The sequence below is a fragment of the Hemitrygon akajei genome, chromosome 11, assembly GCF_048418815.1.
Source record: "Hemitrygon akajei chromosome 11, sHemAka1.3, whole genome shotgun sequence".
NCBI classification, from domain to species: Eukaryota; Metazoa; Chordata; class Chondrichthyes; order Myliobatiformes; family Dasyatidae; genus Hemitrygon; species Hemitrygon akajei.
The window spans coordinates 113,722,022-113,739,973 of record NC_133134.1 but is presented as its reverse complement, the minus strand read 5'-3'; the positions used below and the strand labels follow the sequence as shown (position 1 = coordinate 113,739,973).

General features: G+C 48.1%; 1 protein-coding gene across 1 annotated transcript in view; it reads left to right on the top strand.

The window, feature by feature from the left end:
* Positions 1–6,638: 6,638 nt before the first annotated feature.
* Positions 6,639–17,952, top strand: part of LOC140735929 (RNA-binding protein 38-like) — a 49,105-nt gene continuing 37,791 nt past the window's right edge. Inside the window, exons 1-3 of the mRNA XM_073061541.1 lie at positions 6,639–6,909; positions 13,644–13,767; positions 16,200–16,254. Coding sequence (XP_072917642.1) covers positions 6,742–6,909; positions 13,644–13,767; positions 16,200–16,254 — 347 coding nt within the window. The 5' untranslated portion in view covers positions 6,639–6,741. The remainder of the gene's footprint in view (positions 6,910–13,643; positions 13,768–16,199; positions 16,255–17,952) is intronic.

The window sequence follows — 17,952 nt, the reverse complement described above, 5'->3', positions numbered from 1 at the left end:
AGTGGAGGTTCAGTGTTAGGAGGCTGTCTTCGTGAGGGCGTGAAGGGAGCCGGAGATTTGCAAGCGATGCCAAGACTGACGGGCTGGGCATGGAGAAACTAGAATAACGTTGAGAATTTCAAAATCAGTTATAAGCTCATTGGTCTGGTGTCAGCCTCACCTTTCTCTACGGATGCTGCTTGACCTGGTGAGTTCTGCAGCATCCCCTGACATTTTAATTCTCAAGTTCCAGCATCTGCAGTCTGAGATGCAATTGCTTGGAGATAATTCATCGAGATTGTGTAGGATTTTCTGCAGAACCATTAGTAGGAACAAAGACAGAATCCCTTTGCCTTAATTAGCAGGAACCTCACTGAGCACAAGGTGTAGGGACAGCTGAGAATCTGCCTTAGCAGACTGGGGGGAAGGATGGCCCAGTGGGGACAGAATGAAGCTTTAACACATTCAGAATTCACAGTTTGAAGGTGGGGAGGGAGAGGGAGAGAGGGAGAGAGGGAGAGAGAGAGAGAGAGAGAGAGAGAGAGAGAGAGAGAGAGAGAGAGAGAGAGAGAGAGAGAGAGAGAGAGAGAGTGAGAGAGAGAGAGAGAGAGAGAGAGAGAGAGAGAGAGAGAGAGAGAGAGAGAGAGAGAGAGAGAGAGAGAGAGTGTGTGTGTGTGTGTGTGTGTTGGGGGGGTGGGTTAGAGATCATGCTGCAGGGGGCAGCTGTACTGTAGATGGCTGCCAGTGAGTGTGGTCGACTCTAATCCTGAGAGCACTTCAGCAGTTATAGAGAGATAGGATTATTTATTAATCTGCAGTCTGGGAGAGTGAGGGAGGTGTGTGTGGGATGGGTTAATGGGTGGAGGTGTAGATCAGCCTCACTGTTTGGGAGAAGTACCTGTTTATGAGTCTAGTTGCCCTGGAGCTAATGCTGCGTAGCCTCTTCCCTGATGGAAACATTTATCTCTCTATCTAGTCTGCCAAAGCTTGTAAGAATTTGGTACCTTTCAATAGACCAGCTCTCATACCTCTGTAGTTAATAGACACCCGATCTCTTCCTAGGAATCCACGTTAGGAATCAATCTGGTAAACCTCCATTGTACATCCGTCCATCACAAACTCATCCTTCTTTAGTTAAGAGCAGTATAAGACACACAATATTCCAGATGCAATCTTTCCAAACTTTGGTATACTCAAACCTACTTTGAATATTGTGCAATCAACTTCCAGCCTTATTATGGAAAGAAGATCCCTGATGAAACAGCGGAAGATTTTGGTGAAGGCATTACGATGAGCACCTACTCTTTGGCCTCCCCTCTTTATTCTGCCTGTCTCAGATTTCAGAGACTGTGTCTGCCAACCTGTTTCCTAGTGAGCTTGTGGACTGGATTATTTCAGAAGTTCCTGAAAATTTAGGGGACTGCTTTGTTGAGGGTGGGGTTAGGGGAGGTCCCAGATATGACCCACTATTTTCGGTGAGGTTCGGCTGCCTTCCACCCACTGATGTCTGCAGACCCTCTGTTCGGTCGATGTACCAGGAACATCTCAAATTCAGCCTTGATCTGCGCTGAACTTAGCATTGAAGGGAGTGAAGATGGTGAAGAAGAGGAATAGAATTTAGTCACTTACACTCTCATTCATTGTTACCTCAGGACCCATGTCTGGGCTGGTCATCTGAAACGCTGTCGTGTCTGAACTCACGCAATAATCCCCAGCACACCAAGTACTAACATGAGTAGTAGACCTCTACGACTCAGTTTCTCTGTGTGTATGTACGTATGAATGTAAGTATCGATCTATTTATGTATATATTTGCAGTTTGTCTTCTTTTGCACATTGGTCCTTTCTCCTTCTTTGTGTGTAGTTTTTCATTGATTCTATTTTATTTCTTTGTTCTAATGTGAATGCCTGCAAGAAAATGAGGCTACTGTATGTGTAGTATGCCGTGACATATACATACTTTGATAATATATTTACTTTGAACTTTGAACACCTGTGCTGATTTCAACTGGTTTCTGGTGAAGCTGTATCTGCATTTTAAAATGTTTGCCTTTCTCAACAAATTTCACTGTAGTCTTTCCCTTCCCTAATCCAAACCAGAATCAAGCTTATTTGAAAGAGATTTTCAAATCTCTTACTATCTTTCCTTTCAGTTAGTCCTGACGAAGGGTCTCAGCCCGAAACGTCAACAGTGCTTCTCCCTATAGATGCTGCCCGGCCTGCTGCGTTTCACCAGCATTTTGTGTGTGTTGTTTGAATTTCCAGCATCTGCAGATTTCCTCGTATCAAGCTTATTATCACTGTCTTACACGAGGTGAAATTTGTTGTTTGGTGGTAGCAGTGCAGTTCAGGTACATAAATTTACAAAATAAATAAAGTGCAAAAAAAAAGGAATAATGTGATACTGTTTATGTGTTCATATGGACCAATCAGAAATATGATGATGGGGGAAGAAGCTGTTCCTGAATCATGGAGAGTGGGTCTTGAGGTTCCTGTACCTCCTGATGGTAGTAAGGTGAAGAGGGCATGTCCCAGGTAGGTGATGGTCCTTGATGATGGATGCTGCCTTGTTGAGGCACTGCCTCTTGAAGATGTCCTCAGTGGTGGGTAGGGTTGTGCCTGCGATGGAGTAGTTGGGTCTACAACCCTTTGTTTATCTCTTACAATTCTGTGCATGTGTGGAAATTTGCAAGAGTCTTTGATGAAATACACCCAGTAGAACTTACAATCACAGTGATGACGTATTTTGAGGGGTTATGATTGAACATCAACTACTGCCTGAGAAGTGACTTAGATCCATTCCAATTTGCCTAGCCAAGCAATAGGTCCACAGCACATGTCGTCTCATTGGCTCTTCACTCAATCCGGGAACATCTGGACAGCAAAGATGCATACATCAGAATGCTCTTTATCAACTACAGATTGGCATTCAATAGCATCATCCCCTCAAAACTAATCAATAAACTCCAAGATCTTGGGCTCAATACCTATTTGTAAAATTGGATACTAGATTTCCTCATAAACAAGAGAAAATCTGCAGATGCTGGAAATACAAGCAACACACACAAAATGCTGGAGGAACTCAGCAGGCCAGGCATTTTGTGTGCGTTGCCTCGATTTCCTCAATTGCAGACCCCAGTCAGATTGAATTGGCAACAACATCTCCTTCACAATCTCCATCAGCACAGGTGAACCACAAGGCTGTGTGCTTAGCCCTCTGTTCTATTCTTACACTTATGACTGTGAGGCTAAGCACAGCTCTAATGTCAGTCAAGTTTGCAGATGACACCACAGTCATAGCCCAATTCAAAGGCGGTGATGAATCAGAGTACAGGAAAGAGATTGAAAATCTGCATTGAGTGGTGTCATAACAACAACCTCTCACTCAATGTCAGCAAGAAAAAGGAGCTGATTATAGACTTCAGGGGAAGGAAACCAGAGGTCCATGGACCAGTCCTCATTGGAGGATCAAAGATGGAAAGGGCTAGCAACTTTAAATTCCTAGATGTTATTATTATTTCAGATGACCTGTCCTGGGCCCACAACGGAAGTAAGTGCAGTTATGAAGGAAAGCATGGCAGCGTCTCTACTTACTTAGGAGTTTGTAGACATTCCAAATAACATTTAAAACTTTGACAAACTTCTATAGATGCTTAGTGGAGAGTATATTGACTGGCTGCATCACAGCCTGGTATGGAAACACCAGTGTCCTTCAAGTAGTGGGTACAGCCCAGTCCATCACGGGTAAAGCCCTCCCAACATCTACATGAAGTACTGTCACAGGAAAGCAGCATCAGAAACCCCCTCTACCCAGTACTTTTTCTCTTCACGCTGCTGCCTTCGGGAAGAAGGTACAAGAGCCTTAGGACTCATGCCCTCTGTTCTAGGAACAGTTATTACCCCTCAACCATCAGGCTCTTGAACCAAACAGGATAAATTCACTCGGCTTCACTTGCCCCATCACTGAAATGTTCCCACCTCCAGTGGACTCACTTTCAAGGTCTCTTTATCTCATGTTCTTGAAATTTATTGTTAATTTATTTATTATTATTGTTTCTTGTTTTTATATTTGCAGTTTGTTTTCCTGCACTCTGGTTGAATGCTTTTGCTGGGCGGTCTTTCATTCACTCTGTTATGGTTACGATTCTATAGATTTATTAAGTATGCCCACAAGAAAATACATTTCAGGGTTGTATATGGTGACATACATGTTCTTTGATAATAAAATTTGCTTTGAACTTTGAAATCTCCTCAAACTGAACAAAGCAGAGCTACTGATGTGCCTTTATGATTCTATCAATGTGTTGAGTCTAGGACAGATCCTTGAAGATTTTGAAGCTGCTCACTTTTTCATGGGCTTTGAACACTGAGCCTCAAACTCCAGACTTGTATAGACATCAGAACCTGGGACTTAATGACCTGGTGGGGGAGGGTTTACTGGCCCTCGTGCCTCCTGCCTGAATGGACGACTGATCCCAGGACTTACCACCCTGCAAGGTTGGGTTACTAGCCCTCACCCACGGGGCCAGTCTCAGTCACTGATCACTGGGATTGCTGGTCTACATCCTCAGTGCCGACCTGAGATCCGTCCATGGGGATCGTTGGTCTTCTACTGTGGCGTGCTCCAATCTGGACTTGGGCTCCTGGCCCCAACTCTTCGCTTACTACCTCTGACCTCTAACTCCTAATCCCTAACCTGTCCCCTAACTCTGTGCAGCCCTCAAAACCTTCCCTGTGAATCTAAAAATCTCAACCAAGACTGAGTCACAACTAGATGGACACCATAGCTCCGTGCCAGCTTGACCAGAAGCAATGTGCCAAAATCTACCTTTATGGCCTATTTACCTGCATTGCATCAGTATTCTCTTAGCTTCATTATTCACTGTGTAAATCCTACCCTGGCTTATCCTCCCAAAGTGCAACATCTCACACTTGTCTGTATTAAATTCCACCTGACATTTTTTCAGCCTGTTTTGCCAGCTGGCTGAGATTGTTGGTGTACCCTGCTGCTTACCTTCCACATAATCAGGTGTGTGAGGATGCAATGGAGAAGCAGAATCACAGAGCCCTAGTCTTAGAGATAGGGAAATAGGCCATTCAGCCCATCATCCATGCCAACCACCCAATGACCCCAATCATACAACAATCTCATTTGTTATTCTCTCCATGTCCCCCTCAACTCCACTGAAGATTTTACCACTCACACAAACGCAAGTGAACATTACAATGGCCAATTAACCTAGCAAGATGTTTACTGGGATGTGGGAGGGAACCGGAGTTCCCGCAGAAACCCCTTGGATTCCAGGGCGGTCCAGCCTCTCCTGGGTATGGATCATTTTGGGGTACAACACCCTGGGACTCACCCCCCTCCCCCCGGTTAGGAAAGGGAATACCTTCTGAAATAACACACTTCACACGGGGTTGGCCTGCAGCTTACGTGGGTGATGGATGAGGTACTTCCAATCGAGTTAATGTTGGAACAGTGAGGAAGGGGTCCGAAGATCGAGATGTGGGACAGAGGATTAAGTGACAGGTGGTCGGAAGCGGCGGGTCTATTACCTGCTAGGGTTGCCCGCATACTTGGGCGCTGGGAAGAGAGGAACACTCTCTTTTTTTTTGTGGTGGCGTGTTGGGGAGGCAGCATTAAGAAGAGGGATGCCTCACGTCTTAATAAGCTGGTAAGGAAGGCGGGCTCTGTCGTGGGCAAAGTACTGGAGAGTATAACATCGGTAGCTGAGCGAAGGGCGCTGAGTAGGCTACGGTCAATTATGGAAAACCCTGAACATCCTCTACATAGCACCATCCAGAGACAGAGAAGCAGTTTCAGCGACAGGTTGCTATCGATGCAATGCTCCTCAGACAGGATGAAGAGGTCAATACTCCCCAATGCCATTAGGCTTTACAATTCAACCGCCAGGAGTAAGATATGTTAAAGTGCCGGGGTTGATTGTATTTAATGTATTTAAGTAAACTACTTAAGAACTTTTTAAAAGCTATTATTAATGCTTTTTGAGAGAGTGATTTAGATGCATATCATTTTTTTACTGAGTTAAGTATTGTATGTAATCAGTTTTGCTACAACAAGTGTATGGGACATTGGAAAAAATGTTGAATTTCCCCATGGGGATGAATAAAGTATCTATCTATCTATCACTCTCTCCCGTGTGGGGAGGGAGGGTGGTGACGGAATCTTAAATTGGTGTCGGCACTGGGCGCTCCCGATCAGAGTTCACTCTCTTCTCCCCCTCTACACACATACTACCGGGAATTCCCGCCATCGCCATCTCCCGATTTCCAGCACGCTGACAATTATAAGTAACACTCGCAGGGCACTGTCCTCCAGGACATTGTAGCCCAATATACTGGAGGACTTTTCCTTGTGTGTTGCTCAAGATTTCCAGCATCTGCTTGTGTCCCAAGTGGTAGATTCGGGGCGGGGCGGGGCGGGTGCCGGGGTGCCCCGCAGTTATGTTGCCTTTGTGCTGGGCTTCAGCAAGGGCCAAGCCTGGAGACGCCCAACTTTGGGTACGGATCCTGCGACTGAGCGTACTACACGCCCGCACGCTCTGCGAGTCCCCGGGGAGCGAGGGCGGGTTCAGCCCGGTCCAATGGAGCCGCTGCGAGGAGGGGCCGAGTGGGGGGCGGGCTCGTACTAAAAGGACGGCGTCGGCGGCTGGCAGCAGGCGAGTGCTGTCTGGTGTGTGTCTGCATGGACAGTCCGCTGTCCCCCGTCACCAGCCGCCTTCTCCAGCCCCTGGCAGCATGCACACCCTGCAGAAGGACACTACCTTCACCAAGATCTTCGTGGGCGGCTTGCCCTACCACACGACCGACGCGTCCTTGCGGAGATACTTCGAGGTGTTCGGGGACATCGAGGAGGCGGTGGTGATCACTGACCGGCAGACTGGCAAATCCCGCGGATACGGCTTCGTAAGTCCCGGGGAGAGCGCGGCCATCTCCGCTTGTCAGGGTCCGGGGTACGGGTAAATAAATTGCCACGAATTCTGGGTGGGGGGAGGGTGTGAATGGACATTTTAGGGTCCAGGAGGGTGTGATTAAATAAACCAGGATCCAAGGGGTGAAGAGAGGGAATAAAATTCGACCCCAGGGTCGAGATATGTTCAGAACTCGAGCTTCACGACAAGGGCAATAAGTCGAGGATTAGAGGCCAGTGGCCCAAAAAAAGGTGGGGGGGGGGTCTGGGGGGCAATAATAAACCATCTGGATGGTTCAAAACGCTAAGGATCGATCGGGGTGATATTCCAGTTTAGGGTGTGAGGGGGAAATGCCAGGCTGATTGTGCCCCCCACGGCTTCCCCTTTGCCCCCGTTTTGCCGCCGGTTCCAGCTGAGCACCCCCTCCCTTCACGCCGCACCTGCAGTCCCGCTGAGAACCGAGCCTTCCTCTTTTCACTGCTGTTAAAAGCAGAAGTTCTCAACCGACGCGGTGTGGTGTGTTTTGAGCGAATTCCTGCTCTTGAAGGAAATGCTTGAACTAGCGGACAACAGGTGCTCGACCCCGGCTCCTTGCGCTCCCGACTGCACCAACCTCACTCGCTCTTTTAGAAAAAACTGCAGAGGTTTATTTACACACGAGCCATATTTAAGCCGTTCTCAATCCAATGGTTACAAATTAAAGCGTTGCTATCTTGCTCTTTGCTGACCTGACGTGGTTTAGTGCGGGTGCTTTTTAATCCCCACGCCCTCGGTATTTTCATTCCACTTTACACCGTCTGTCAATTTCCCTGTCCCCAGAGTGGAGAGAGCCCCGGTTCACCGTGTGTGTCTGTGGGCGGAGAGTGGGGACTCTACCCCACTGGGCTGGACGAGGGCAAGGAACTGCTATCTTAAACCTCTGGCATGATAAAAATAAGCCCGTACTCTCTGTTTACCCCCTAATAGTCCTGCAGCTTATTTATCTGCCTGCACTGTCTTTTTTTTTTGGGAATTGTAACCCAATATTCTGAATTCAGTACCCCTCCCCCACATTATACCACCTTACTGTGCTTGCTTACTGAATGATGTGTCTGGATGGTCCACCAACAAAACGCTTCACTCTGTCATGTGACAATAATAGACCAATGATCAGTTCTGAAGAAGGAGTGGGGGTGGGGCAGAATTGGAGGGGCAGACAGGTGGTAGAGGTCGGGTAGAGGAAGGAGTTAGAGGATACTGTAGAGAAGATGAGAGTGGGCATTGGTCAAAGGTTGAAGGTAGGACTGGGGCAAGGCAAAGAGGCAGGAAGAGACTGCTAGGGGTAAGGGTTAGGGAGGAGATGGAGGAGGTTTTGGGGGATTGGCTGGGAGGGGGAATAGGCTGGGGATGAGTGGTAGGGTCTGTAGGAATGGGGGCGGGGAGTGGATCTGCTCTGGAGTGGCACAGGGACGAGAGTGGATAGGGTGGCCCCTACTTTGGGAACTGTGACCACAAAGCAGGTGCCAGTGCCCAGAGGTGGCTGATGATGGACTCCCCCTGGTGCCAGTGTCCAGTGATAGCTGGGTGGCAGTTCCCCACTGGCTCAGGTGGCTAATGGTAACCCAAAACAGCTTCCTATATGCCAGTGGCCGGTGTTGGCTGGGTAGCAGGTTCTCAGTGGGCAGTGCGGTTTGGTCAGTGGTAGCTGGGCATCATTTCCCATTGGTACCAGCCCTGGGTAATGTTGGGCGATCCTGGCAGGAGTGTGGACTGTGCTGAGTTCCACATGCCGGTGAGTTGGGGAGGGGTGGTCATCACCCAGGGGCCAATGACCTGAGCAACTGGTTGTTCCCGCCCTCTTGGGTATTGGGTGTCCAGCATCTTGCCGGCTGAGGCTCGTCCAGAATGTGGTGACTCTCTCAGTTCTGAGAGGCAGACAGGGTGCATTGCCCCAGATGGTGTGTGACAAAAGGGCACTGAGAAATGACTGGCTCTGGGGCTGGGGGCAGTGAGATGGAAGAAAGGTCAGGGAGATGCATGGAGAGTCCGGGAAGAAGAGAGGGGTCTGACTGTTTGTAGTTTTCCTATGACCATTTAGAACATGGAATATAGAATGTTACAGCACAGTACAGGCCCTTCGGCCCATGATGTTGTACAGACCTTTTAACCTACTCCAAGATCAAGCTAAACCTTTCCACATAGCCCTCCAATTTTCTATCATCCATGTGCCTATCTACGAGCCTCTTAAACATCCTTAATGTATCTGCCTTTACTAGCACCCCGGCCCAGTGTACAATGCACCCACCACTCTCTGTGTAAACAAAACCCTACCCCTGACATCCCCCCCCCCCCATACTTCCCTCCAGTCACCTTAAAATTATGCTCCTTTGCATTATTCATTTCTGCCCTTGGAAAAAGTTCCTGGCTGTCCTATTATCACCACTATCAAGATGCCTCTCATTCTCCTTCACTCTAAAGAGGAAAAGCCTTACCTCACTCAGCCTATCCTCTTTCCAGTCCAGGCAGCATCCTGGTAAATCTGCTCTGCACCCTCTCTAAAGCTTCCACATCTCCCTATAATGAGGAGACCAGAACTGAACTCAATATTCCAAGTGGGGTCTAACTAGAGTTCTATAGAACCGATTTAGATTATTCAGATTTGCATAAACATAAAAAGAAACAACAGATGCTGGAAATCTGAAATGGAAACAGGAAATGCTGGAAACACTCAGCTGGTCAGGCAGCATCTGTGGAGAAAGAAATGAGAGCCAGTATTGGTGAGTATTTCCAGCATTTCCTGTTTCTCATTCAGGCATGTTGTCTGAGGGCAGTGGAACACAGACAGAATGAGACCATTACTTCATCTCCAAGTCAGTCCCCAGTTGGAGTACTGTGTTCAGTTCCGGTCATCTCATTACAGGAAGAATGTGGACACTATAGAGAGAGTGCAGAGGAGATTTACAAGGATGTTGCCTGGACTGGAGGGTGTGCCTTATGAGAATAGGTTGAGTGAACTTGGCCTTTTCTCCTTGGAGTGACGGAAGATGAGAGGTGACCTGATAGAGGTGTATAAGATGATGAGAGGCATTGATCGTGTGGATAGTCAGAGGCTTTTTCCCAGGGCTGAAATGGCTAGCACAAGGGGGCATAGTTTTAAGGTGCTTGGAAAACACTATCGAGGGGATGTAAGGAGTAAGTTTTTCACACAGAGTGGAATGCACTGCTGCTGGTGAAGGTGGAGGAGGATACAATAGGATCTTTTAAGAGCCTCTTGGATAGGTATATGAAGCTTAGTAAAATAGAGGGCTATGCACTAGGGAAATTCTAGGCAGTCTCTAGAGTAGGTTACGTGGTCAGCACAACATTGTGGGCCGAAGGGCCAGTAATGTTCTATGTTCTTATGTTCCAATCTCTAAAGAAATGCACCCTTTTCTGTAGAGGCTCTGACAATCTCCTGTTGTGACAGCAGCTCCATAGAAGTGAGATGAGCCCAGAGGTGGCAGGGGTTTGCATTAACGTAGAGGGAGAGGCATGGTTAGCTGGAGTGGCTGAGATTGGTCAGTGTTGGTAGCTGGGGGGTGGGGGGGGGGTGGTGGGATCTGTTTGTTTTCTGGTTAACTATACACACACACACACACACACACACACACACACACACACACACACACACACACACACACACACACACACACACACACACACACACACACACACACACACACACACACACAGATCCGGAGTAACAATTATTTTGTTCTCCTTCACACTTGTGTACTAGAAATGACATTAAACAATCTTGAGTCTGGATCCATCTGAGAATTTGCACAAGAAAACTCTCACCTGCAATGTTAACTCCCTTCCTCTCCCCACAGAAGCTGCCTGACTTGCAGAGTGTTTCCAGCCCTCTCTGGTTTTATTTCAGATGTCCAGCATCTGTAGTGTTTTGCCTCCCTTCCACTCCCCCCAACTCTTCCCCCCCCCCCCCCTCCCCGGCACTCACCTGACCTGCACTGTCAGCTTTTACCACTGAGACACTAAGTCACCCACACAAAGGAATGTTGTTGCTAGTTGGTTCTGTTTTTGAAATGTTTGAGTTCAGTATCAGCAGATGCCAGGGTGACTCTGTTTTTCCTTTATCATTCATTCATCTGTTTAACACTTCGAATTTAAATGGTTCCTGGGGCCAAAGATTAGACAGGGCACAAACTTTATTCCCCCTCTCTGCCACAAAAACCGAAATGATCTATATAGGGCTGGGAAATGAGCACTTCTAGAGTGCTCATTGCCCAGTGCAGGGGTAACCCCACACCTCAGATGCAGTGGTATCTTCTTTTCTGAAGGGACCCTGCTGCAGAAAGGGCTGGCGTAAATTTTTCGTTTCTGGTAGGATGGAACATTCACTCGAGCTCCTTGCTGCAGCCTCCTGCACCCGACTCTGCTGTTGTAATTTGTGTGTGTGGGGGGGGGGGAGAAAGAGGTAGTGGTGAGAGTTTAAAATAAATTTATTATCGAAGTACATATATATGTCAGCACATACTGTACTACCCGGAGTTTCACTTTATTGCGGGCATTCAGTCTAGAACAAAGAAATGCAATAGAATCAATGAAAAATTGCACACAGACTGATAAGTGACCAACGTGCAAAAGAAGATAATCTGGGCGAATACAAAAAAGAACATGCGATAGTGATAAGTAATACTGAGAACATGATTTATAGTGTCCTTGAAAGTGAGTCCATAGGGCTGTGGAGTTAGTTCAGAGTTGAGGTGGTTCAGGAGCCTGATGGTTGTAGGGTAGTAACTGTACCTGAAGCTGGTGGTGTGGGACCCAAGGCTCCTGTACCTGCTTCCCAACGGCAGGAGCAAGACGAGAGTTTGGCCTGTTGAATACAAGAACATGGTCGTGTTAAGCACAGTAAGATCCCAGCTATTGCTATCTCAGGGTCTTGCTGTTTTGAAGGGCTTTGACGAGACTTTGCCTCAGGGTTTGTTTATAGAAGGGAAGAAAAATGAGGAGGTCATGGGGGGTGGGGGTGGGAAGAATTCAAACAGTTTGCTGCTGTTTGCGAAATCAGACACAGCTCAAACCAGCTGCCTAGTTGCAAAAGTAATAAAGGTGGGAGCTTGCACCATTTGTAAGAGTGAAGTAAAACCCTCGTCCTGCTCCCCATCTGCTGTGGCTAATAGCTGTCGAAGGGAGTTGACCACTTCTGTGCCTGGTGTGTTATCTGTCAGGAACAGATGATGTTCTCTGCGCCCTAGTCCATTCTCCAGTGCAGTCGCTGGATGTCCTGAGATGTGGGAGGACTGATGTGTGCAGCCATTGGCTGAGAGTAGGCTGTGACTTGACCGGGGGATCCGCGGGGCCGGATTTCAGTGGATGAATGGGGCGTGCTCCAAGTTGCCCCATGTCAGAACCATGCGCCAAACTGTAAACGCAGTCCCATCCAGCAGAAAGATTGTGTTCCATTCCCAAAGCAGCTTTCGGGAGGCTGATGGTACATGTCCACTCCAAAGAGCTGCGTGCAAACCCAAGCTTTTTGGCCTAGCTCGGTACTGAGGGAGTCTCTTGGGCTTACTCTTTATTGAATGCTGTGGAAGTGGTCTGGTAGGAGGAGGGGCAGGAAGGAGGATGTGGGAAGTGTTTGGATGAATGAACAATGAAACAACATTTGAGCACAAGCTCATTATTTTTGCACCACTAATTTATATTTATTGTAAATTATGATAATTTTTTTTACTGATTTAGCAATACAGGGTGGAGTAGGTCCTTCTGGTCCTTAGAGTCACACCACACCAGCAACCCCAAAACCCTAACCTACTCACAGGGCAGTTTACAATGGCCAGTTAATGTACCCGGTATGTCTTTAGATTGTGGAAGGAGACTGGAGCGCCCAGATAAAACACACCCATTCTCCTTGGCGTTATTCTACAAACTCCAGACTCTGAAGTGTCCTAAGCTTTTATGTATATCAATGTACTGCTGCCACAAAACAATACTTTTTATAACATATGTCAGCGGTATTAAACCTGATACTAGAAGGAAACGTAGATGTTGTTGGGTGTCGGATGATGTCCTGGCCAATCCTATCTGCCGACTTGTAGTGTTCCTCACTTTGTTTACGTCTAGGGTATGCTGTGTGCACAACATGGCTCTTGCTGCATTGAGGGTTCCTGAAGACAGGAAAAGTCCCACATAATTTGGGAATTCCTGTGAGTGTTGGGTTAATTTTAATTCCCCCACCCATACATACCGCAGCCCAGTCTGTGGTGTCTCAGATTCCCTGGCCAATGGCTGCTATGGTTGGCAGGGTCAGCGTTGGCCAGAGTGTGCAGTTGACTCAGCTTCTCCGGCCCAGGGTCTGGGTGTAGCATGGTTGTTTATGAGCTGACTTAAAGATGGGCTTTAATTGTCACGTGTACATCAAGATGTGGAAGCATACAGTGAAGTGCGTTGTTTGCATGAATGAGCAAGATAGTCCAAGATGTGGTGGGGGCACCCTTGAGCATCATCACGCTTCAGGCAGCAACATTACATGCCCTCAACTTACTAACCCATACGTCTTTGGAATGTGGGAGGAAACCGGAGCAGCCAGAGAAAACCCCCACGGACACAAGGAGCACGTACAACCTCCTTACAGACAACAGCGGGAATTGAACTTGCTCGTTGGTGTCGTGCTCACCTCTACTGCCCTTCTGCGTGCCCCACTTGGGGAGCTCCACGTCACTGACTTCTCCATCTGTCTGGTAGGTCACCATGGCGGACAGAATCTCCGCAGAACGGGCCTGTAAGGATCCCAACCCCATCATCGATGGCAGAAAAGCCAATGTCAACCTGGCCTATCTGGGGGCGAAGCCAAGAGCTGTTCAAACTGGTGAGTAACTCTGGGCTGCCACTGCTGTTGTTGTGACAACCTGTTTGGATGTGTTCCTCAGTCAACCAAACTGACTAACTGGATCTCGTACCCTCTCTGTGACACGGGCCCCTCACCCCTCACTCCTGGTTAAAGCCTGCTCCCCCTCTACCTTTCCTCTGCACTGTTAGTCCTGATACAAAGTTTACCCAAAACCCGATTCTAAATTGCTCCTTTGAAGTTACTCTTGATTAATTCCCTGTCCACATCTTCCTTGGGACTTGATGGGAATCAGCTAATTTCTCTTCTGATTGTCAGATATGGGTGTCCCACTTGGATTAACTCAACAGACTTCCCTGGTTAAAGGGATCTGCAGCAACAGACCAGCTGGTAACACGGTTCAAGCCAGCTGAAGCGTTCCGGAGAGACCAGATTACCGACACCAACCTAATCCTGGGTATGAGAGCCAAACGCTCACCTCTGGCTCCCAACCCCTTCTCTAGTCCCCCTAGTTTGTCCCCTTTTCTCATTCTCCCCCTCCATTTCTTTTGGTCCTCTTTCCCCTTCCCAGCTCCACCCACACACTTCCACTCACTGGCTCTCCCCATCCCCTCTGGTTTCATCCCTTCATCCTTTGTTCACCTCTTCACCCAATGGTTCCCATGATCACCTGTGGGAGGGAAGGGTTAGATTCAAATGTTGGCACAACATTGTGGGCCAAAGGGCCTGTACTATGCTGTACCGTTCTGTGTTCTCCCTTCCTCTGGTAACCCTGTGTGTTCCTCCTATCTGTCTTTATCTTCACTTGTTTGCCTGTCTCCATCTTTCACCCGCCTACCACAGCCCTCCCTGTCTCTGGCTCTATCTGCTCTTCATCCGTCCCTCTCCTCAGTCCACAAATCACCTCCGGTCCTCACCTCACTGCTCCCCCTCCCCTCAGTCCACCAATCACCTCTGCCCCTTGCCCCTCCGCTCCTCCCCCACTTTTTATATTGACTACGTTCCTACTTCTAGTCCTGTTGACAATTAAAGCATAAGACTATAGAACAGTGGAGCAGACGTGAGCTATTTGGCCCATCAAGTTTTCTCCGACATTCTATCAAGGCTGATTTATTATCCCTCTCAATCCCATTCTCCTGCCTTCTCCCTGTAACTTTTGACACCCTGACTAATCAAGAACCAGTCAAACTCCACTTAAGGTGTACCCAATGACTTGATCTCCACAGTTGTCTGGGAGTGAATTCCACAAGCTCACCTACCTCTGTGAGCAGCAGAGAAGCACGGTCCCTCCCAAACTGCCTAACCACCAAACTACGTCTCTGTCCTGTCCAAGGAAGGATCTGAAACTCTCAAAACCATGACAGAAATGTCACTCTTGTTCCCAGGACACTGGTTGAGGCAACTGGCCCTTTGGGACATATGGACAATGACCTGGACTCTCTCAAAATCCTAGAGGAACTCAGCAGGTCAGGCAGCATCTGTTGAGGGAAATAGTCACCACTTCAGTGCTGAGGAGTGTCTCTGCCTGAAACATTGACTGTTCATTTCCCTCAACAGATGCTGCCTGACCTGCTGAGTTCCTCCAGCATTTTGTGTGTGTTTATTGCTCCAGACTTCCAGCATCTGCAGAAGCTCTTGTGCCAATGACTTCAGCTTGCACAACACTCTTTCCTCTGGAGGCAGAGGTTTAGCAGAGTCAGTACTGACTGGGGGCGAGTTGTGCCCCCGACCCCTGCAGCCAGACAGATGAGGAAGAGAGCCCGGCTGGGATAGAAAGTGAGGAGGTCAGCCCAGGCAGCGACCATAAACACAAGTCATTCTGCAGAAGCTGGAGATCCAGAGCAACGCACACGTAATGCTGGAGGAAATCGGGTGATGCAGCATCTGTGGAGGAGAATAAACGGTGGACATTTCTGTCGGTGACCCTTCTCTGGGATGGGAATGGAAGGGGGAAGAAGCAGAATACGAAGGTGGAGAGAGAGGAAAAGAGTACAAGCTGTCAGGGGAGGGGGAAGGTGGGAGAGGGGGGATGGATTGAGAAGCTGGGAGGTGGTAGAAGGAAGTGGTAAAGGGCTGAAGTAGAAGGGATCTGATAGAGGACAGTGGACCGTGGAAGAAAGGGCTGGAGGAGGGGCACCAGAGGGAGGTGATAGGCAGGTGAAGAGGAGGAGTAGGAGGAGAGCCAGAATGGGACGAGGACAAAGAGAGAAGTGGCAGGGAGCAGAAATGAACAGAAGTTCAAGAAATCAATATCATGCCATCAGATGGACTACGGTGTTGCTCCTCTAAACTAAGCATGGCCTCGTCATAGCAGTAGAGGAGGTAGTGGACTCCCATGTCAAAATAGCAATGGGGATTGGAATTAAAATGGATAGCCACCAGAAAATTCTACCCTTTGTGGCCAGTGTTGATTATGTTTGGCTTATCATCTTTCCAATCTGTTTTTCTTCCAGGGCTTGCTCTGGGTGTCCAGCAGATCCACCCGGCTCTGATCCAACGACCCCTCGGGTAAGAGCAAAGAGTGTTTATTTTATAAATAGTGCCCCGTGCCTTGCATTTGTACACTGCCTTTCCACCATGCAACCTTTGAACTTAGAGAGGAGTATGCTGCTGGCTGAGGCCTTGCGGACAGCTAGTGAGAGCGGTGTGACTCGTGTTGAGTCGAGCCAGGGGTCTCTGAATTGAGAGAGGAGCAGTAATCTTCCAACCCTGGAGCGGAAGAGCAGGCTGCCAGTCAGATAGGACGTGGGTAACTCCATTTCCATGGCACTCCTGAGACTAAACCGCCTTCATCTTGGTGTTGGAATGTTCACCTGCCCCCCCCCCCCACCCCCAACCCCGTTCCCTGTCTTGCTTCTAACTCTTGATTGGTCTCCTTGTATATGGTACATGTGTGGGACCTAGTGCTGGGTTTGTACAATCGGAGAGTTTGGAACCTCCAGTGACTTGCAGGTGATGTGTGTTTTATGCCTGGGCCTTGTGAACAAGGGCACCAAGTGTGTGCAGATAGACATACAACATGCTGGAGGAACTCAGCAGGTCAGGCAGCGTCTATGGCAATGAATAAACAGCTGACGTCTCGGGCCGAGACCCTTCATCGAGGCTGGAAATGAAGGGGGAAGATCTGGGTTTCCAGCATCTGCAGATTCGCTGGTGTCACAGAAACAGAGAGACAGACGCACATGTACACACCCCGTTAGATGCTTGTGTGCACATTTTGCCACACACACGTTCACACCCACCCCCACTTACACATGTCAACCACCCACACTTGCATGACCACACACACAGTCACAGACCCCCTGTTGAAGAACTTCCAGCCCTGAGTACAGTGTGTTGAATTCCCATTCCCTGGATAAGCAGAGTTTTTGATTGTTGTTCAGATGAGCTCACACTCAACTGAATCTTTCACATCACGTTAGATTCCTGGCCAGAGGAATGTCACCAGTCACCTTCCATTTTATACTCCTTCCTTTCTCTCCCTCCCAACTCCCCTCATCTTTTTATCCTGGCTTCCTTTCCAGTTCTTAATTCCTTTCCATAGGCACTGCCTGGCCTGCTGAGTTCCACCAGCATTTTGTGTGTGTGTGTGTGTTGCTCGAGATTTCTAGCATCTGCAGATTTTCTTTTTGTGTGTGGGCTATTTTGGATTTTCAGCATCTGCAGAATCTCTTGTGTTTATGATTGAATTCTGTGTTGCTCTGACAGAGGTTCTTGTGTTTTTGTCTGATTGATCCTCCCTTTTATATTTTGCTCTTTCTGAGGGGAAAAAAAATATTTTTGAGACTGTTGCTGTCTAACAGTCTTGCTGCTGCAGACGGGGGCTCGGAGCTGTTCTGGTCAGGAAAACCCAAAGCTGCTTCCTGCTCTGATTCAAAGTTGTCCCTCAGACAAGGGAGTGGTGTCACTGATCTGAGGTGAATTTGCTAGGCATTACATTAATTGAATAGGTCATCTTTCCCTCTCCCTTCCATCCACAGGCTTTCAAATAACAACAAAATTCCAACACTTTGATTCTTTCCTCCTTCATACTTAGTGGCTTAAGGTTTGTCAACCACAGCATAGAAGATAGAACCTGACACACACATCTCCTTTAAACTTCCTCGCTGTTCATACACTTATTAGATATTTGACCCTGGGAAAAGGATACTGGCTGTTAACTCCTCTCAAAATCTTAAATCTTAAGGTCTCCTCTTAGCCTCTACC